We start from the raw sequence: 21,213 nt of genomic DNA, 5'->3' as shown, positions 1-21,213 counted from the left end.
AGAGTAAGCTAATGTACAACAGGCGGCCTTATTGCTAAGTAGCTATTTCTTCCAGGCAACCTTGGGATAGAAATTTAAGAGTTGGAAGGGGGGGGGGGGGAGTAGTAAGAATAGTGTCATCTAAAATTAACACATGTAGATAAAAAGGTAAGAGTGCTTAGCTTGAGTTGTTTCAGACTTTACTCTTTTGGTGGAGAACTCGTTACATTTTATATTAGTAGGTGGATGACGCGTCCTGATTAGTTTCGATGAAATTATCACTAAAATATACACAATTTATAACTATGATAAAATTATCATAACGGTACCCGAGTCACGTAACATATTCAACTTATGAGTACTCTTAATTTGAAGTTTACATAGGGATGAACAGAACATACATAAAAAGTAACTAATTTATACAATTTCAGTTGACTTATGATAACGTTCATATTGTCAGTAGAAAATGTTGACTACTGATAACTTTCATAATGTCATTCGACTTTTGATAATGTTCTTAACTGTCCATAAAAGAAATTTGTTACACGGAGCAAGAGGCATGATATAGTGTCTGCGCCCTTCTACGAGAAATAACCAGTCCGTTACAACATGCCAATATGTTTTTACTACCATATCGTACCTGCATACTTATTATATACAAATTGGCCCTATTCAAGGTTTGCAAGGTACGTCCGTTTGAGTAGTATAAATTTTTCGATCCTAGTACATATTTATGACCTCACGGTTCAGTGGTCAGACACTACGGCTGACGTCAGTATATACCGGGTATAAATACCGTTCAAATCGTTATGTTTTTGGATTTAGGTAGCAACTTAATACTTATCCGTGTTACCGTTTAAACGTGTTTTTTACCAGAAAACTTAATTAGCAGAAACCTTAATGAATATAATGAAATAAAACAATTTTATTTCAGACAGTAGGTACAGTTATACATACGTCCATATGGTCTTAGTAGGTACTTACATACATAGGGCGCACTGTAAGTTTCCGGAACTGGCCACTTACATAAACAATATTTAAAAAGTAATTACAACATTTGAAAATTGAACTCTTTGGCTGTAGAAATACAGTTTGTTTCATCTGATTGTCACTTGTTTTTACATTGTGGCGTCATTTTAGAAATTGGTTGTCTACGTCACCATGGATTTAACTCGGGAAAATTTTCGTAGGGTGATTTTCTACGGCTTTTAAGTGTAATTTAACAGCTCAGTGGAGCTTCCATCGCCATCAGACTGCTTTTGGCGATGAAGCACCATGCAAGACGATTATTTATAGCTGGTTTACAGAATTCAAACGCGATCGTGTGAAACTCAGTTACGAATTTCATGATGGTCGCCCGTCCACTGCTATGAATAACAAAAACGTCGATGCTGTGCGCCGTATGAACAAAACAGAAAGGCATGTGACATACCATGAGATTTGGGCATCTTTAGGCATAGGCATGAGTCAAATACAATCCATACTATACAAACATCCCAATATGTTGTGAAAAAGCTGTGCTCTCGGTGGATCCCACACAATTTGACTGAGGCTCAAAAAACGGATCGCGTCACTTGGTGCAATGCCATGCTTACCAGATTTAACGAAGGGGCGTCAAATTTGGTGTGGAACATAGTGACAGGTGAAGAAATATGGATTTATAGTTACGATCCCAAAACAAAGCAGCAATCGAGCGTATGGGTCTTTCGAGATGAGCCGAAATCAACCAAAGTAGCGCGCGCACAAAGTGCCTCTAAGCGGATGATTGCTTCTTTTTTTAATAAAATTGCACACGTGGCTACTGTTGCTTTGGAGAATCGTTGTACCCTGAATAGTGATTAGTACACGACCATTTGTTTGTTGACCGAAGATATTGACAAACAACGTAAAAACAACCACGATAATGCCAGTTCTCACACGGCCAGACAGACAAATGAATTTTTGAAGGTGAATAACGTTGACCTTATGAGCCATCCCGCACTGTCACACAACATACAGTCCCGACCTGGCACCTTGTGACTTTTATTTATTTTCAAAAATTAAGAACCAGTTACGGGGTCTACGATTTTCGTCACCTGAAGAGGCTGTCGAAGAGTATGAAAAATATGTTTCAGAGATTGTCACTGAGGAGTGGCATTAATGTTTTCAAAATTGTTTCATACGTATGAAAAAGTGCATTAACGCTAACGGAGAATGTTTTGAGAAACAATAAATTCATTTCTGACCATTTATAGTACTTTTTTCTTATGCATTCCGGAAACTTATAGTGCGCCCCCCGTATATGTTAGTAGGAAGCAAAGTGTTCATTTTCATGAAGGATGGACATCCAATACTAATAAATAATAAATAATGCTTTGCCTGCAGCTATCGCAGATTTACCTATAAAAATATTTAAAAAAAAGTTATTTGATTTGCTATGTGATCTGTGTTTATGCGATATCAAAGATTTTTTAATAATAAAAAGAAATTAACATTTTGTTTGTATTTGACATTTTGCTTATATTTGTGCTGTTCTCACTTCTTTGATATTTAGGAATGAAACTATTTTTCCGGATTTAAATCGCGTATATTTGTTTTTTCAAACAAACCGACGTTTCGGGCCCTTTACAGGTCCCATGGTCACGGTTGACATGGTTCTTTGATATTGTTTAATTTATGATTTTATTGGCATTTGTACTTAATTTTATATGACATTGCTTATTTGACAAATTGTATAATTTTAATTTATGACATTATTTAACTTCCATTTATTTTAATATTTGCGTGCCAGTATCTGGTGCAACACGTGTTCTTGACACCATAATAATATCTTTTCTTACCGTGTTTGCTTGCGAATAAAAATATTTATTTCATTACTTAAGGATTGGGCTGTCCATCCTCTCTGCTACCACCTTGAGAAGACTGTTGGTACTGCCTCTCACCCTGGCCAACAGGGATGCCACTCTCTTGCGAACGGCTGTATGACAACTATCAATCATCCCTGTTCGTTGTTGTTGACAAGTCCCATATGTTTGTAATTTCAGCAGCACTCTTACCCATCCAAACCGGAATACAGTAATACTGACATAATTGCCTAGCGGTAGAAATAGGTAAAGTAAGGTGAAAATATGTAGGTAAGAAGGTGGAAGTACTTCCCTGGACGAACTCTTTCACAAGAAGCTCTACTGCTACTAAATATCGTAAGTACCTATTGACAACAGCAGTTTTCTTGTAAAATTTCGAGGTAGGTTTGTGTTTAATGATGTACATCATCGATTATACTACATTTTTTTTCCAAATTGATTGATTCACCACTTTCATTGATATGCAGAATCAACCAAAGCTATTTGAGGTAGTAGAGACTCTATAGCATAAGTAGCTGATTTAGATTAGGTAAGGTTGGATGTATATACGTCTGACCGGTAGTACAGGAAGGTATTTTATAACGACACATACTTCTATGATTAATGCACATTATATGTAAACATATCATAAATTATATATAAAAAATGTAGGCATCAATTACTTATTGGTATTTTAACATTGAATAAATTGTCTTGTTAATTGATTTAGAATGCTTGCCCCGACAACCGTATTTACCACGTGTTACTTAAAGATCCACGCATTTACATATAATTATAGTAATTATATTAATCGAATATCACGGTTACATAAAAACTTCAAGTATGTAACCAGAAATAGAGACGATATACGGACCATCCTTCACTGGCAACTCATCACGACCACGATGTGTGCGTGCAGCCCGACAATTGACGACACCCGTCAATTGTTTCGAATTCGAGTTGGCCAATCGGAGCGCAGTTGTCACCGTAATGATTTCGCAGAATAGTTTTCAAACAAATTAAATGACATTTTGTCACTATTTCTGGTTATATACTCGATGCATAAAAAGTAAAGTGGGGTGCACGAAAAAAGTCTTACCGCTCAAAGTCAAAATCATCTTTATTTCATAGGTAAGCACACCTTTACTGCTCATTCGTAGGTGTTGCTCTTTGTACATTTATCATATAGATTTCAAACATCTTAGACCGAGACTACCTGCTAGAGCTAAACGGGTCACTATCACGGAATTTTGTCATACAAGTACGCAGAAGTTGTATAATAACCATTAGAACAAAGTTTTTATTTCACTACAGTAAATGGCAAATGTTGAATATCACCTGGAATCTTATTATAGAAGCGTATACATTGCCTCTTAAATGCATTTGTGACTTTGTGCAGACGACTATCAAGAACAGCTAGTTTATTTTTAACCAACTTTAAAAAAAAGAGTAGGTTCCCAATTCGGTTGTGTTATTTTTTGTACGTATGTTCATATGTACGTATGTGGCGATTCCGCGGCCGGTTACCTGACACCAGATTGCGCCACACGTCGCCGACAAGTGCAATTCGTGTAGATTAGTTGGATGCTGCAAAGGAATAACATGTCAATCAACATGATTATAGTTTTGCTAAAATGACCTCTAAAGATTGTTTCGTTACGTTTGAATGAATTGTTGTGATTTATTATTATAATTGCCCAACAACTGTTAACAACAAATTTTAGTACTAACTATCAAAAACATCGAAAAATCATTAGGTGCCATTTTCGCATAACTGCGATCCTGTTGATTGACACGTTATTGCTTATCAGCATCCAGTTAGAAATAGTAATTTATTATATTGTATGCTTAGAATAATAACGCATAGAATGATAGTTTCATATCAAACGAACTGTCGCAAGTGAGGCAAAAATCAAATTCATGTAGGCTACTTTTAGTAGTAGGTTAATTTTCGGTTTTAGTGAATATTTATATAAAAATACAAGTTGAAACGCGTTACTTCCTTGTGGAATGTGATGTTAGTATCTATTTTATGTTTGTCTGACGTACTTTTACACTCATTTAGCGCACATTTCGTCATTTTTAGCTAAAATTCTTGATCTGTTCTCGGTGCAAGTTGACCTTGAGCACTGAGGGCCCGCCCGCTCGTGTAGGCCCTTTAGGAGCGCTTCAATTTGCCTCACTTAGCGTGTGCGGACTCGGTTTCTATGCGTTATTATTCTAAGGTTGTATATATGTTATTCCTTAAGGTATATATTATATGTGTGTTTTGTATTATTATGTATGTTGGTCTGTAAGGTATGTATTTATGGGTCTTTGTAACCTGAATACAAGTAAATAAAAAAAATATTTTAGTGCCATTTAAGTTCCGTGTGAAAGAGTTCGTCCAGGAATATCTACTCATATCTAATTCTACCGCCAAACAGCAATGTGACGCGTGTGAAGAGTGTTGGTGAAATTTATTGTGTCTCAGAGTGACGGGCGCAGTGGCAGTGTTCGTCCGATCTTTGCCATTGCAAGCTCTGAGCGACACTGCAACTGTTCTGGACACGTGTATCGCTTACCACTAGGCGCACGACATGTCCCATAACTTGTGTCGCTACTCTTAAATCCCGGGTTCATTGCCGGCCGGGTCAATGAAGAACAATTCAATATTGTCTCGGGCCTGGGTGTTAGTGGTACCGTCGTTGTTTCCGATTTCCATGACATATGTGCTGTTTCTTACTTTGGGATCAGAGCAACGTGTGTGATATTCCTAATTTTTTTTATAAAAAAATTCGTGCGAATGCCGCCATTTCAACCGTCGAACTATTGTGGGAACGGACATCCGGTCAAATGACTTTTTCTTTTAATTATGCACTATAAAAACTATTCTATTGAAGAGAAATTTGTTTCCTTGTGTCCACAAATGGAGTCATCGCCGGTTTTTACGATCAATGCGGCAACCGTACAACCACGAGAATGACCGGCGATCTCAAGGTTATTTATTGTAAACGCACAAAAAACTAATTTTTCCGTACTTCAGACGGCCTACTATGAGCTTATAAACAGCCAGTTAAGTTCCATGCAATTCACTTGACGTGGTAAAACTGAATTGCTTAAATTCGTATCATGACCTTACACAAAGTGGAACGGGAATGGCATGACAGGATGATGAATTTTACTTTTTAAACGTTAATTATTGTCTCAGGCTGGCTAGCTGACCTCTAACAAGAGCGAGATGAAACTACATACTAAATCATATGAAAGAAATAGACAGATGCACTATCCTGGGAGCGTTTATGCACTATTAACCGATTGTGTTCAAAATGGGAATAATTATATTTTTTTTATTAATTTTATTATTAATAATGCTAATTACGTTGTTTTGTAATATCGGCAACTTTTCAATTGTACTTTACAATTTGTCGTACGACAAAACTACATGTCACGTTTAGTCATTATCACTGAAATTAATAAGGTGAGTTTGTAATTTGATAACATAATTGGAACGTATCTTGTATTCGTACATTTTTATTGATTGCATTATAGTCAAATTTGGCACTACTTATAAAGTTATTTTACGATTTTCGGTCAATAAAATTATTAAAATGATTAAAACTCCATTTAAAAATTGCAATAACATTCATGCCAATAATTTATCAACAATACTTTAAAGATTAGAAACTCAAACTAAAATTTTCAAAAAACGCTCAATAGTTAACAGTATTTATTTATTGACAATTGGCTATATAGCCTAAAAAGATAACAAAGAATTATGAAACTGAAAATATAATAAAACTTAAACGAAATTTCTTAAAAATGTAACAAAATCTAAAAAACGTAGTCACGGAGTAACTTTTTTTGAATTGCTTATTTTTACAGATTTGCATGGCAAACGGCACGCCATGATACGATTTTGCTAGGAAAGAAAAGGTGAACGGATTTCGAATGAGGAACGTAAACTGCATGGATAGCGAATTGTTTTTGTGAGCTCGTAGTACGAATTTGACAGGCAATCCAACTTACAGGCTTAAATATGATTGCTCTAAGAGCTCAAGCCCTGATACGATTTATTCTGACGTCTGCAAAAGAGGGTCTTTTTAAACGACTTCAATAAAGGAGGAGGTTTTCAATTCGACTGTATGTTTTTTTTGTATGTATGTTACGCGATAACTCCGGTATTTGTGAACCGATTTTCATGATTCTTTTTTTGTTGGAAAGGGGGTACTTCCATAGTGGTCCCATTTTATTTTGAAGAAAATCATCCACCTCGAAGGGTGGCTGTTCATGCGTGAAGATTCATTTTTATAAATAGCGCCTAACTTCAATTTAGGAGCAATTACTTTAATGGTTGATTTTGCTATATCTTTTTTTTTTTTTTTTTAAATATATAATAGACACACGCTTGGCCACAATCTCACCTGATGTTAAGCGACGATGTGACCGACGATGGGACGCGTTTGCCTAAAAAATGCCTATTCACTCTAGCCTTGAATAGCCCCAAATTGTACTTTTCGGGAAATACAGATGCCGGTAGAGCATTCCATTCCTTTGCCGTACGCATCAGGAAGGAGGAGGCAAAGCGCTTAGTGCGAATAGGTGGAATATCAACGACATAAGAATGGAGTGCTCCGGACCTTCTAGTCGACCGAAGGAGGAACGGTGAGGGCGGAACCAAATTGAAAAGTTCCTGCGCACACTCCCCGAAATGTATCCGATAGAAAACCGACAAGCAGGCTACTTTTCTGCGATGATCGAGATTTTGGAGCTTCGACTCCACAAGAGGATTATTGTTAATAAGTCTCTTTGCTTTACGCTCCACCGAGTCCAAGGCAGCTAACTGGTATTGGGCAGAGCCGTCCCAAAGGTGGCAGCAGTACTCCATACAGGATCGAACTTGTGCTTTATACAATCTAAATAAATCTCCAATTCAATGCGTTTTTCTCTCAATATACTTTGTGTAGTGTCGTAGTGAGAACCTATTTTTATTATCTCCAGTGTCAAGTCCTGTATAGTGGCGAACTAGGGGATATTTCAATAAAACTTAGCAAATAGACGTAATTCCACGTACTTTTGAGGTCGGTTTTTTTAGTACTCTATACTGAGATTATTTAATTTTAATTTTCACCCGTCTATTTGGTCTATTTGGTTAGGCAAAGGTTTTACCTACATCCTCTTCATATGTCGCACATGACATCTAACCTCATTGACTTACAAATAAATGGACGACGGGTCTAATACAAAAACCACGAAAAAAATGTCCCAAGTCGACCTATTTAAACGTTGTGACATGTAAAGGAATATGAAAAAGCTAAAACGTTGAATTTAAATTGTAATGTCATCGCAGTACTGTCTAATTTTGCTTGCTTCGCTGTCAGTCGAACAAACGAAGACTAAAGCGTGAATGACGCTCTGTATACGATTTTAACGCCCTATAAGTTCGGACACTTTTTAGCGCGGACCCGACGCCCATATAATTGTAAGTCAATGTCTAACCTAGTATATATTATCTCAAAAATTGCGAGCTTGCAACAAGTGTTGTCCTGGAACTTTAAAATTAAATCGTATGCGAATGACATACATTTTGAGACAAAACATAATATGACGCAATTTTGGAGATAATACTATGTTAGTTATCATGTGCGAAGTTATTTATATGTTCCCTTTTGCATCACCGGGGGACTTGGCTTCTTTGTGGATATAAAGATTCGCCCGAAGCATTACGCTTCCACATTTATATGGCGAACGGCTATGGAGTGGAATTCCCTGAAAGTTATAATTTGGACCTTTTCGAGGCGAGAGTGAACAGACAATATTTAGGTGTGCATGCTCCAACGTCGACCTCATCGTTACTTTCCATCAGGTGAGATGGAGGTCAAAAGCGCATTTACATTTAACAAAATAAAAGTCCTAGCTTTGATTATAAGTTGTTTTTTTCCATTCTTTTCGTAAAGGAAAAGGCAAACATTTGACACCATACAGCCTTTGATTAAGAGTGTTCAATGTGACATTTGAAAAGGTACGAAGTAAAGTCGATTGGTTTTTAGTGTATTTGATTTTTGAAGCAAGTTCTCTCTTATAAAGTTTTATTTTTCTGACTTATCCTGAACGATGTATATCTATCTATCTATCTATGAACGAATTCGATCAAGTATTAATATTGTATAAACTGTTTTGTATTATAATGAATAATAAAACAGACAACTATGATACTCGGTTTTACCGCGCCCTAAATTTATACATTAAATTGTCGAAAATTTTTATCGATATGCCTCACCTCTACCAAATGCAGGTGATGAAGTAATATAAGGGATTCGCTCTGGGCCTTTTGGATGGAAAAGTGTCGTTTTTATTTTGACTTTCAATTATTTTGTGAAATCTAGTTTAAAGTGGAATAGGATAGTGCTATTGTGCCTTAATCGACGATTAAAACGCGAAATAATGCGAATCTCGAACTAAAATACCCGTATCGGCCCGATCTAAGGCATCCTGAGTCAATTCAAGCACGCCACCTCAAATTGCCTATCCTCTTTGTGGCGGCCATATTTACAGAAACATAATTAAACGAAGACTTGGCTCAAAGGACTTGTATCCAAGCCAAAATTACCTACACAGTCGTAAAAAATTAAAGATTAATGAAAAAAAAAATCCGCTCATTTGTTACAAACAAACATAGATTTGGTGTTATTTTTACTTTAATTAGTATACGTTGTTAAAAGATTATATTGTGGAGATTTTTATGAATTGTCATAAAAGTTATCATTAATTATACGAGAAAAAAAAATGACGAGTTTTTGCAGCTACAGTTTTTACACTAATTAAGTTTTAGTTTAAATTTATATGTAAAAAAATGGGTATGCGACGAGTTTACGATGGGCATATTACGATACTTCTTTTACCATGACAATTTAATATCGAGTTCTTAGGTTTTCGCGATTGTTACACATAGGAAATGACACTATTTTTCCGGATTTAAATCGCGTACCTATGTTTTTCAAACAAACCAACGTTTCGGGCCCTTTACTGGTTCCATGGTCCCGGTTGACTATTACATTTTAATAGTATAAAAACGGGGTAAGCGTTCATCAACCCTCCATGACATATGAAATGAATAATAATAATATTAATAATTCTCTGTTCTTCGTTATATTCAAAACATTAAGAACATTACTTAGCGTTGGTGGACTCAGTAATCTCGTACGGGTTGAACAGCCACGGAAGTACCTATAAGACTTACTTGGAAAATATATACAACTTACAAACAACACTACTTAAAACAATTGTACCTGTTAAAATTAAAAACATGTATAAGGATGACTAAGAACAATTATTTGGTCACTGTAAAGTGCTAAGTATATTTCATAAAATAAGAATGCTAACTATTTGTGAAAGCTTCACACTAATTCATGGCTTGGAACAAAAAAGGAGACCTTCTAATTTGCGTAGTTTATCGTACTTACCGACTTAGAAACCGAAATATATAAATGTATATGGACAAAGAACAAGGGGTTACATGCTCCCAGATACGCTAAACACTACCTATACACCTTAGAATAATAACGCATAGAATGATAGTTTCATATCAAACGAACTGTCACAAGTGAGGCAAAAATCAAATTTATGTAGGCTAGTTTTAGTAGTAGGTTAATTTTCGGTTTTAGTGAATATTTATATAAAAATACAAGTTGAAACGCGTTACTTCCTTGTGGAATGTGATGTTAGTATCTATTTTATGTTTGTCTGACGTATTTTTACACTCATTTACCGCACATTTCGTCATTTTTAGCTAAAATTCTGGAGCTGTTCGCGGTGCAAGTTGACCTTGAGCACTGAAGGCCCGCCCGCTCGTGTAGGCCCTTTTGGCGCGCTTCAATTTGCCTCACTTAGCGTGTGCGGACTAGGTTTCTATGCGTTATATTATTCTAAGCTATACACCTTATACAGAAAATATTAGCATGTAAAGCAATGTAAAAACAGGTTGAAAACATTTTTCATCAAACAATACTCTAGTACTGTATATATTGTTAGTTATTGTTGTTAGTATATACAAAAATTAATTAAGGTAATAAAAAATTAAAAACATTATGATTAGAAGTAACAATTACAATTTTTCTTGTTTAACTCTTAATTTATTTGAATGTTTAATTTCGTTTATCAAAAAGAATGCGCTATAATGCTATGTGATGACTGTACATAAACGGATCGCAGTACTTAAGAACGATAAATGTATACAATTTGGTGTTGGAAAATAAATTAAAAAAAAAACAAATAGTAACTGGCGATCTACTCCATTTCTCCATCTGACATTCGTCCAAAACTTAGAGGATGGAAAAAAATAAATAGTCTAAGGTCCAAAACAATTACTGTCAAATAAGTAATCAAAATACAATGCTAAGTATGAAGCTTCATTTGCATCACGACGGATGACGGACGAAGAACGCGGGAGTAGACCCCCAGGCGCTTGGAGCCTTTTCTATTAAAATAAAGAAAAAATACTAACATATGAAGAGGCTGTATGATGGAACCTTTGGCTATCCAAATAAATGAATACACAGTTTAAAAAAATACGATGCTCTTTGATTGGTCAAGCTAAAACGCGTATTTCACTACCCGATTTCAAAGGACTCTAAATTTAATTTAGTGAGGTGTAATAAAAGTTGGGGTATTATGCTCAGGCCACACAGAGGCGTCCGCTAAAGCGTTCCGGGCGCGGGAATTTTTGTAATGTACGAGTTTATAATAATGAACCCTGCCACACCGAAACGCATGACTGACGCGCGGCTTCCACGGCTGCCTCTGTATGGCCAGAGCATTAGGGTTCCTAATTTGGGCGAGTTATTACATGTCGGAGTAAGACGTTTCTTTTTGGGAAAACGTTGAGGGAAACTCCCTCGTCATTAATTGTGTCAGGAATTATTTGATAATTGGTCTATACGTTCTTCGTTATAAATTTAATAATAATAATAATAATAATAATAACGCACACACTCAACATAGCCCCGCACTAGGGAAACCCTGTGTCGCGGGTGCCATGGACACACACATAGACAACCACAAATTACACCCAAACTCACGAGAGAAATAAATGTAGGCCATACAAATATTTCTCCCGGCCCGGGAATCGAACCCGGGGACCTCTGCGTGGCAGTCCGGTATGGTAACCGTTCGGCCACGGAGGCAGTTAAATTTGTTAAGCCCCGCGGTGAATAATAACGTCAAAATAGTTAAATTTAGAGGCAATGTGTTTGTAAGTGTACTCTCACAACCGGCGACCTGTCGAACTTCTTCCCCGCCTAAAAACTGACACTTACAACTGCATTCGGTGTTACCCGCTCTAAATAATAACTACAGTTATTGATTTAGCGAATCAACTAAGTACTCGATTACTTGATAATCGGTAATCAACTGTTTTAATATCGCGCTGTTATACATAAGTTAATAAGTCGGCGCCCTAATTAGGAACAACGGCCGCCCATGTCGTAGGGTCCTTGAAATCGGGTAGTGTAATACGTTGTTATATCGACCATTTCCAAGGTGTAAACTTTTTTTGGCATTGAGTTTACGTCTAAGCCAGCTAATAAAAACTTAAGTATTACCGCTTTTTGTTAGAACTCGTATAACAAAGACGTTACACAAAGAAATTCAGCAGCTTCATTAAACTTAAAAATTTTTTATTTATTAGTTCTTTTTATCATTAATTCATATATCATTTAAACCCAAACTAAGAGCACTTAATGATAATACATTATGTTAAGTTAAATTCCAAATTTTATGACAAAATTCTCCAATTTTGTCAATAAAACGCGGGATTTTTTCTGTTTATTATCGTCTGTTGTGTAAATATTTCTTAGTTTCACTGTTTTATTGATTAATACAAGTACTACGCAAGTAGTGTTCACTTAAATAAGTTTCATTACGATATGGATAACACTGTAGTGGCTAGTAAAGTCGTCACTCTTCTAGGTGAAAGGTTTAACAAAAGTGCGACGATGCGACCTCCTTCTATCGTCGTTCCGCCTTTTTATTCACCTTTTATCTGGTTCCCGGCCACTTGTTTTCAAATTTTGAATCGTTCTTTAATCCCGTTGCCCGTCTTTCTCACTTTGTTTTCGTTCCGTGGTCACATTCTGCTTAATCGCTGAAGCGAGCAGTGCTGCTCGTCTAATTTTAATCCTTTTACCAGTTCCCAACCTCAAACACGTGCAAATTTTAATACCAATATAATTTAGTAATATTGTATAACTCAGCCCTTTCGGGGTAAATCTGTCTCACGTTTTTAGTATTTAAGTATAGGCAGTGTTTTGTATCGCTGTACCTGTTTTTTTATGCCCTGTTCTTGTTACAGCCTTCCTTTTTTCTTTCGAATGATGAAATAAATTATGTGGACCGAAGTATTCTATTTTAATGCCGTGATCCTGGTCACGGCATATTAACAGTTTGCAACCTCTTCAAACATTATATCACACGGCGGCTTGGAATTTCGCATTCTAAGGTTCAAAGAATTTGAAAGAGGTTCCAAGAGATTGATTCTGGTTCTGGAAGGAAAAGGTATCCACAGCATAGGAATGATCGATTCCAAGTCTATCAAGCCCTAAAAAATCGATGTAAATCTTGCAAACATCTTAAAAATCATCTACAAAAAGTGAGAATTTCTCATTTCATTCTCACCAAACTCATTTTAATTTCATGCTCTATGAAACACTACCTCGAGCACGTCTTTGAGAATGTAGACCTGTTTCGCTAAGTTTCCTTACAGTCAATTTGCTAACTCTCAACATTCTCACTTCTTGTAGGCGATATTTCAGGTCCTTGCAAGATTTCCGCTGATTTCTTAGGGTTTTATTGACAAGGAATCGACTATTCCTATACTCTGTCTGTCCTATCTTCTCATAACATTTCCAAAAACAATGTTATTTCAATGTATATTAAAGTAAGCTTCTTACAATATTAATCAAATTCTTACCATGACAAACTTGTCTACCAAGAAATGTATTATTGCTAAAATGACTGAAAGAACGAATGATTTCCCAATATTGTCTATTCCTTACTGAAAATAGTAAAGAAATAACGCTATATGAACTGTATCTAACTGTATATGTGCCATCTCTTTCTTTTTTGATGTTGATCGTGTTATCGTAGTGTAATGTTAAAGTACTTAATGTTATTTACATTCAGAGAATTTTAACTGCCAAGAAAAGATAAGTATGTAATAATGAAATGTATTAAAATTACGTTGTTTTCAATTATTATTCCGCATTTTCATGAAGAAAAATAAATAAAACAAGCTGAGTCTTGATATTCACGTTGTTAACTCGGAACTATAGTCTAGTGTCAACTGTTAGTTTCGCCAATGAGCATATAGATGGCGCTGTCATAGTTTTGTGAAATAAACATGCGTATTTTTATTTTACGAGAAATTATTTCCCAAGTGCTATTAAATAAAAAATAAACAAAATGTTGAAGAGATATATGTAAATAAATAAGTTCAACTTAACTTTTAATAATTACAAATCAATATTAAGACAATGAAACTGAAAAAAATATTGTTTCCGTTGCATCCGCGTGTCTATCTATTTTGAGATTGCTAAATTTGACATAAGAGCAATATTACTTTAATGTCAAAGTCGCGTCATGGTACGAACTGAGTGAATAAAAAACAATAAAACACATTGACTTACGATTATATGGACGTCGGGTCGGCGCTAAAAAGTGTCCGAACTTATAGGGCGTTAAAATCGTACACAGAGCGTCATTTACGCTTTAGTCTTCGTTTGTTCGACTGACAGCGAAGCAAGCAAAATTAGACAGTACTGCGATGACATTACAATTTAAATTCAACGTTTTAGCTTTTTCATATTCCTTTACATGTCACTACGTTTAAATAGGTTAACTTGGGACATTTTTTTCGTGGTTTTTGTATTAGACCCGTCGTCCATTTATTTGTAAGTCAATGATAAAACATCATAGTTTTAACATTACGAATAAGCTTACTTTAAGCGCGTCATAATACGAAAAGTCAATGTAAGGTTAAAGTAATATTGTTTTAAGAGGTTGTGGTAGGCCTCCTAGGCCCCTTGGACCCTCTTCCAAATCCTTTGAACATCAGAATACGAACTCACAGCGCCACACGTGAACTCGTAATCAGAGAGTCCTTTTCGTATACCCTAAGGGTCGGTAGATAGAGTCACTATAATCAAAACTAGATATGATATATGGGGGTGTTCCAGTGTGAAGTACCGTCTCACCCTGGAAAGGATGCCATGCTTTCTGTTATTATACATATTAATAATAATCAATTGTCTAAAAATCAGCACGAGTGAGACTGACCTCAAGTGAGGTCAGACAACGTGAAAGGTCGACGAATTCGTGCAAAACTCTAGGTCACAACTAATCGACCACCTTATTATTGTAATTCCGGTTCCGTTGAACTCAACTTCTGTTAACTATATACAACACACTGTTGTCTCAATTTCCATTGAAATTTTAACGATATGTGTCACATTGTTCAAAAGAATATAAAGTGTTCAAAGTTATATTCATATTCATCTTTATTTATTTGCTATACGGTTTTACAAAGATCTTTAAATATATTGTTCCCATAAATGTGACACCATGCAAACCAATCAAAACTTATTTTTAATATACAACTAATTTTTGCACAGTAAACATTAATATATGTTGTCTACGGACTGATTACAATAGATTCCCGTAAATCACGCTAGACTCAACTCACACTGGAGCAAAGTCAAAGCGTCGTGTCGCGTGTTTTTTTTATATTCTTAAGTAACGGGACGAACAAGTCGTGCACTTGATGTTAAGCTACACGCCTGTCCATAACAGTTGCAGCACCACTCAGACCTTTAAATCGCAAAGATCTGAGGGGCACTGCCACTGCGGCCATCACCCTGAGACAAGTTGACAAGTCCCATGTGCCTGTAATTTCACTAGCACCCTTACCTTTCAAAACCGGAACACAGCATAGTTTACTATACTTGTATACGATGATATGATATGCAAGTACACGTATAGCATACTTGCATATCATATATTTGTACCTTAAGAATGGGAAAATAGAGATGAATATGCTTTAAGCGAAAAACATGCGTCGCGACGCTTCGACCCTGCGCCAGAGTGTGTTGAATAAAAATAAATAAAGATAACAAATGCCATGTCAGCCGTACAAAGTCTAAGCCATGGGAATACATAGACACACAAAACACAGAAATTACGCCTTTTGGATTCATTAGTTATTTGTTTAACGGATGTCCGGTCCGCCGGTCCGGAAGGCTGCCCACAGCTACCGGATACAAGCGTTTACAAACCGACGAAGTTTTTAATCGTCCGTGAATCTGATCATATTTTTAGGTAGATAATTGCGATACATAAAGTTGTATTTTAGGTACACAATAGTCGCATTCCTCGTATAATAAAGATATGTGATCGTATTGCAAAAGTGCTTTTATCACATGTTAAGCCATGAAAACAATACGAATAAAACAAATTATGTATATTATGTGACATTTTATAACTCTGCTATTTAACACATTCAGCGATCGTGTTTTGCCAATTGTATGTATGTATGTATGTATGTATGTAAATACTTTATTGTACAACAAAACAAAGAATAATGACAAACTCCCATATAAATTTATGTTGACATAATTTGTATGCGGAAATATTGATTTGAAATTCCTGAACAAATTTTGTTTTGGGTTTACTATTCTGAGAAGTCTAGTATTAAAGATATGACGGTTTGAAGTTTTGGAGGTTATGTGTTACGTACTTAATTGAATAAAATATATTCGGTGTCTTAGAATAATAACGCATGGAATGATAGTTTCATATCAAACGAACTGTCACATGTGAGGCAAAAATCAAATTCATGTAGGCTAGTTTTAGTAGTAGGTTAATTTTCGGTTTTAGTGAATATTTATATAAAAATACAAGTTGAAACGCGTTACTTCCTTGTGGAATGTGATGTTAGTATCTATTTTATGTTTGTCTGACGTATTTTTACACTCATTTACCGCACATTTCGTCATTTTTAGCTAAAATTCTTGAGCTGTCCGCGATGCAAGTTGACCTTGAGCACTGAAGGTCCGCCCGCTCGTGTAGGCCCATTGGGAGCGCTTCAATTTGCCTCACTTAACGTGTGCGGACTAGGTTTCTATGCGTTATTATTCTAAGTTCGGTGTATTATTATATCAAAATAAATTACAGAATCCTCAAACAGAGTTAATAGAAGCTGAATGAACGAAAGTTCAGAGGGAATTATTTTTTATACTGGTATGGTAAAAAAGCATGAAGTTAAGCCACGACTAAATTAAACTATTGCATTGGAAACTCGGACACAAATTATTTTTTTTGTGAAACGTGCCATCTATCTCTGATTTCGGGAACTTTTTTGTCAATTTTGCTATTTTCTCGCGTGGCATTTTAGAGAAAGAATTATCTACTTTATACTTTGTAATGAAGTAGTTAATACCTTATTACAAATCGGTCGAATCAATACATTTGATATTACGTGAACTAATTTCATGTGGACCATATTCATATGTAGGCACCGAAGTTCTTTTTTTGGCGGCTAGATGTCGCTCAACGTTAAGAAACTAAGAGACTGACAGTTATAGATATCAGTCCGTTTCCTTACAAATTAGTTACGATTTTATTTCCAGACTTAGTTATGCCGCTATTATAATTTGAAAAACCTAATGTATTTATTTTATTCAAACTTTTAATTAAGATATTTGAAGACGCTAACGAATTATTTTAATTATGAGTTTGCCTTTGTTCTTTCTCTCATTGTCACTAGAGATTCAATATTTTGATATGTTGTAGAGCCATGTCTACAACGACGACTATGATCTTTGCGATTTAAAGCTCTGGGGGCCTACTGTGAGCTCTTATAGCAATCCTATTTAAGCATACCAAAAAAGTTTTGACGTTGGCTCCGTCCAAATTTGTGAAACAAATATATACCTGAAGTTCGCGTGACATGCGACAGGAGATGTTGAATTTTGCGCATTAAAAGTACCAAATTCGTTTTAGCGAAATAACTCTAAAACTAAAGGGATTTTAAAAAATCCGTAGTGATAGTTGTCGATCATGCATAAATATAATTAATTATCAAATTTTTGTCCTAATAACTTGTAATGCTACAGGATAAATCGAAAAAATGTGAAAATTAGAGGTCATTTCGTGATTTTTATCTATCGAGGAAACTTTATTGTTTTATGTTTCTAATTAATGTCTATGCTTGAATATATCGTGTCGTTACTCATACAATATTTTATTTTTAACTTTAAAGTGGATATACCCCTCTAAAATCAAATCGAAGATTAGGAGTTTTTCCTCTGCTCCCTCTTAAGCCCGTAAGTTGGATAGCCTGTCAAATTCGCGGTATGAGCTCCCAAAAACAATTCACTGTCCATGCAGTTTACGGTCCCCATCCGAAATCCGTTTTCTTCCCTTTCTTTTTTCTTTTCCTTCTTTCCCTTTCCTTTCTTTTTTTCATAGTAAAATCGTATCACGATGTGTCATTTGCCATGCACATGGCGGTATTATCTGTCAGAATAAGCAATCCAAAGAAAGTTACTCCGTGACTACCTTTTTTTGAAATGTCGAGATTTTGTTACATTTTTACGTTTAAGTGTTATTATATTTTGAGTTTCATAATTATTTGTTATCTTTTTAGGCTATATAGCCAATTGTGAGTAAATAAATACTATTAACTATTGAACCGTTTTGAATAGTTTAGTTCGAGTTTCCCATCTACGGAGTATTGTTGATAAATTATTAGAATGAATGTAATTGCAATTTTTAAATTGTATTTTAATAATTTTACTGACTTAGCGAAAATCGTAAAATAACTTTTACGTAGCGCCAAATTGGACTTTAACGCATTATTTAATCGATGAAAATCATGAAAATGTACGAATACAAGATACGTTCCAATTATATTATCAAATTACAAACTCATCTTATTCATTGCATGACATGTAATTTCGTCTTACGACAAATTATGATTTTAAATAATAATAAATAAAAAATATAATTATCTCATTTTGAACACAATCGGTTAATAGTTCTTGAACGCTCCCAGGGTAGTACATCTGTCTATTTCTTTTATATGATTTAGTATGTATTTCCATCTCGCTATTGGGAGATGCCAACTAGTTCTTGCTAACTCATCTTGCCTTGCCATTCCCGTTCAACTTTGTGTACGTCATGATACGAATTTAAGCAATTCAGTTATACCACGTCATGTGAATTGTATGGAATTTGGCTGATTGCTTATAAGCTCATAGTAGGGCCCCTGAGTAGCACTGTAATTCTTATGGATAGGCGTTTCGTTTACCGCCTGGTGGTTTACCGCACGTTACATTTACCGCACGACTTGTATGTCCCGTCAATTGATATTATAAAAAAATATCTATAAACACACTAAAAACGTACATTATTTGACAAACGCACAAACGCATAAACGCAACCGCAAACAAATAATCACTAGGACTATTTATACATTCAACACGAGTTGTTTACGTAAAAAAATCGATTGAGACCATATGTTTAAGATGTTTTTGTTGCTCCTTTTTTACACAAAATACATCACGGAAACAGTACATAGTAATTATGCTTTAAAAAACTAACAGACCGTATGTCGTGTTGCTTACAGGTTAATATATTCTGCTGCTACAGCTGATTTGAATAATTATATTACTTACGTCAATAATTTTATCGGAAGTTTGCATTGTTCAAGGTTTATTATAAAAATAAATAAGTACCGTAACAAACCTATATTTACATTACACTTGCTTATAATAAGTTATACGTGGTGTAATCGTTAAGTGTGCCCAGGCGATTATTCCACAAATATAAGAGATATCAAAAAGCTTTGAACTGATATCCAAAGTACGTGACCTAATGAATAAATCGACATCAATAACTTTTTTAAAGTTTTATTTTTATCCAAAATTTTAACATTGAACGCTTCCATACATTTAATATGACATTTGTAGAGAGGCTTTAGTTTTTCTACTGTAAGAGGTAACAATAAGTTAACAGATGACAAAACTGACACAAATAAAGTAGTAAGATTATCTTTTAACTGAATTAAAATATAATTGTGTAATTAGAATATAAAAAAAATAAAATACAATTGAGACTTGTCAATAAAAATGAATAAAATTGATCAAATTTTTTTTAGTGCTGATTAACTCAGTTTCATGTAAGTTAATCAATTCTTTGCATGGGACGAAAAAAATCGGGACATCAGAAGTGGGAGAAATTTAATAAAAAGTTTTTTTCATTCAAATTGAGTTGGATCTCCTTATCAAATTCTGACTTCTCGGTGACAATGGGACTATATACTATAGTATAGTATAGGGAATAGTACTCCTCTGTACAGTACAAAAGATGTTTTTAAATCATGTTGAAAAATAACATATAAATTTGAATCGCAAAAGCTTGGTGTAAGAATTAACTAAACAACTTACCTTTCTTCTACAGTTAAGTTCGCCAGCTCCGGAATCCAGCACCAATGTTGTTCAGGCACAATAGTCATAAAGATTTGCGAAAAATAAACAAATGCCACGAAAAATGCAAACGGAATCATTAATAGGAACAATATTTTCTGATATAACCCAAATTCCCCTACGTATGGCAACAAGTCGTCAAAGTCGGTAGCTTCTTTATCTTTTTTCTTTTTGTTATCATTTTCTGAATTTATGAAATTCTCATTACTGGTAACACTGTCGCTAACGAATCCTTTATTTATAAATCCGCCGCTCAAGTCTATATTTGATAGATTGTTGTCTATGGTTGAGTTTTGGCGGGAATCTTCTTCCTCGCAACAAGGAGTTCGCTCTTGGGGCGCCATCTTTGTTTTCAAATTTGCATACTATTTTTGTTTGATGTTGACTAGCTGAAAAAAAAGAAAGGCTAGTTTTAGCAAAGGTAAACACACAGAACATTTTAGTAAAGACAATCCATTTCTTAAAAATAATGAAGTAACAACAACATCATGTGGTCATATCTGTAACTTATAATTTATAAACAACTGGTGCCCTCGACTTCGTGTGCGTAGAATAAGCACTTCGTGTAGCTTACTTTACTATACTAATTTTCATAGTTTCATTGGTTTTTCTATACAAACTTTCACCCCTTTCAGGACAGTACAGATTGATTTTTACAAAAGTACAAATTGCCTCTCCCGATCGGAAACTGCGTCTCTTCCGAGTCGAGGCGCATAATTGCGGTTCACAACTGGCCGATCGGAAACTTTTGACATTTCTAATCGGAACAATAGCTGATTTAACTCACAAATTAGAAAGATATAGTCTGAATCAAGTTCATCTTCTCGCTCAGAAACCCATCTGATTTCGAGACTACCCGATCGGTTCTATTCCGAATTGAATCAAAATCAGCACGC

General features: G+C 35.2%; 1 protein-coding gene across 1 annotated transcript in view; it reads right to left on the bottom strand.

Moving 5' to 3' along the window:
* The window catches only part of LOC113232125 (organic cation transporter-like protein), a 32,965-nt gene extending 12,304 nt beyond the window's left edge, over positions 1-20,661 (bottom strand). The window contains exon 1 of the mRNA XM_026466761.1: positions 20,279-20,661. Within this exon, the coding sequence (XP_026322546.1) occupies positions 20,279-20,661 (383 nt within the window). The remainder of the gene's footprint in view (positions 1-20,278) is intronic.
* Positions 20,662-21,213: the final 552 nt, after the last annotated feature.

The sequence above is a fragment of the Hyposmocoma kahamanoa genome, unplaced genomic scaffold (genome assembly GCF_003589595.1).
Source record: "Hyposmocoma kahamanoa isolate Upper Pololo Valley unplaced genomic scaffold, ASM358959v1 67, whole genome shotgun sequence".
Classification (NCBI taxonomy): Eukaryota; Metazoa; Arthropoda; class Insecta; order Lepidoptera; family Cosmopterigidae; genus Hyposmocoma; species Hyposmocoma kahamanoa.
The sequence above is the reverse complement of the archived record's forward strand: the minus strand, read 5'-3'. Positions and strand labels throughout refer to the sequence as shown.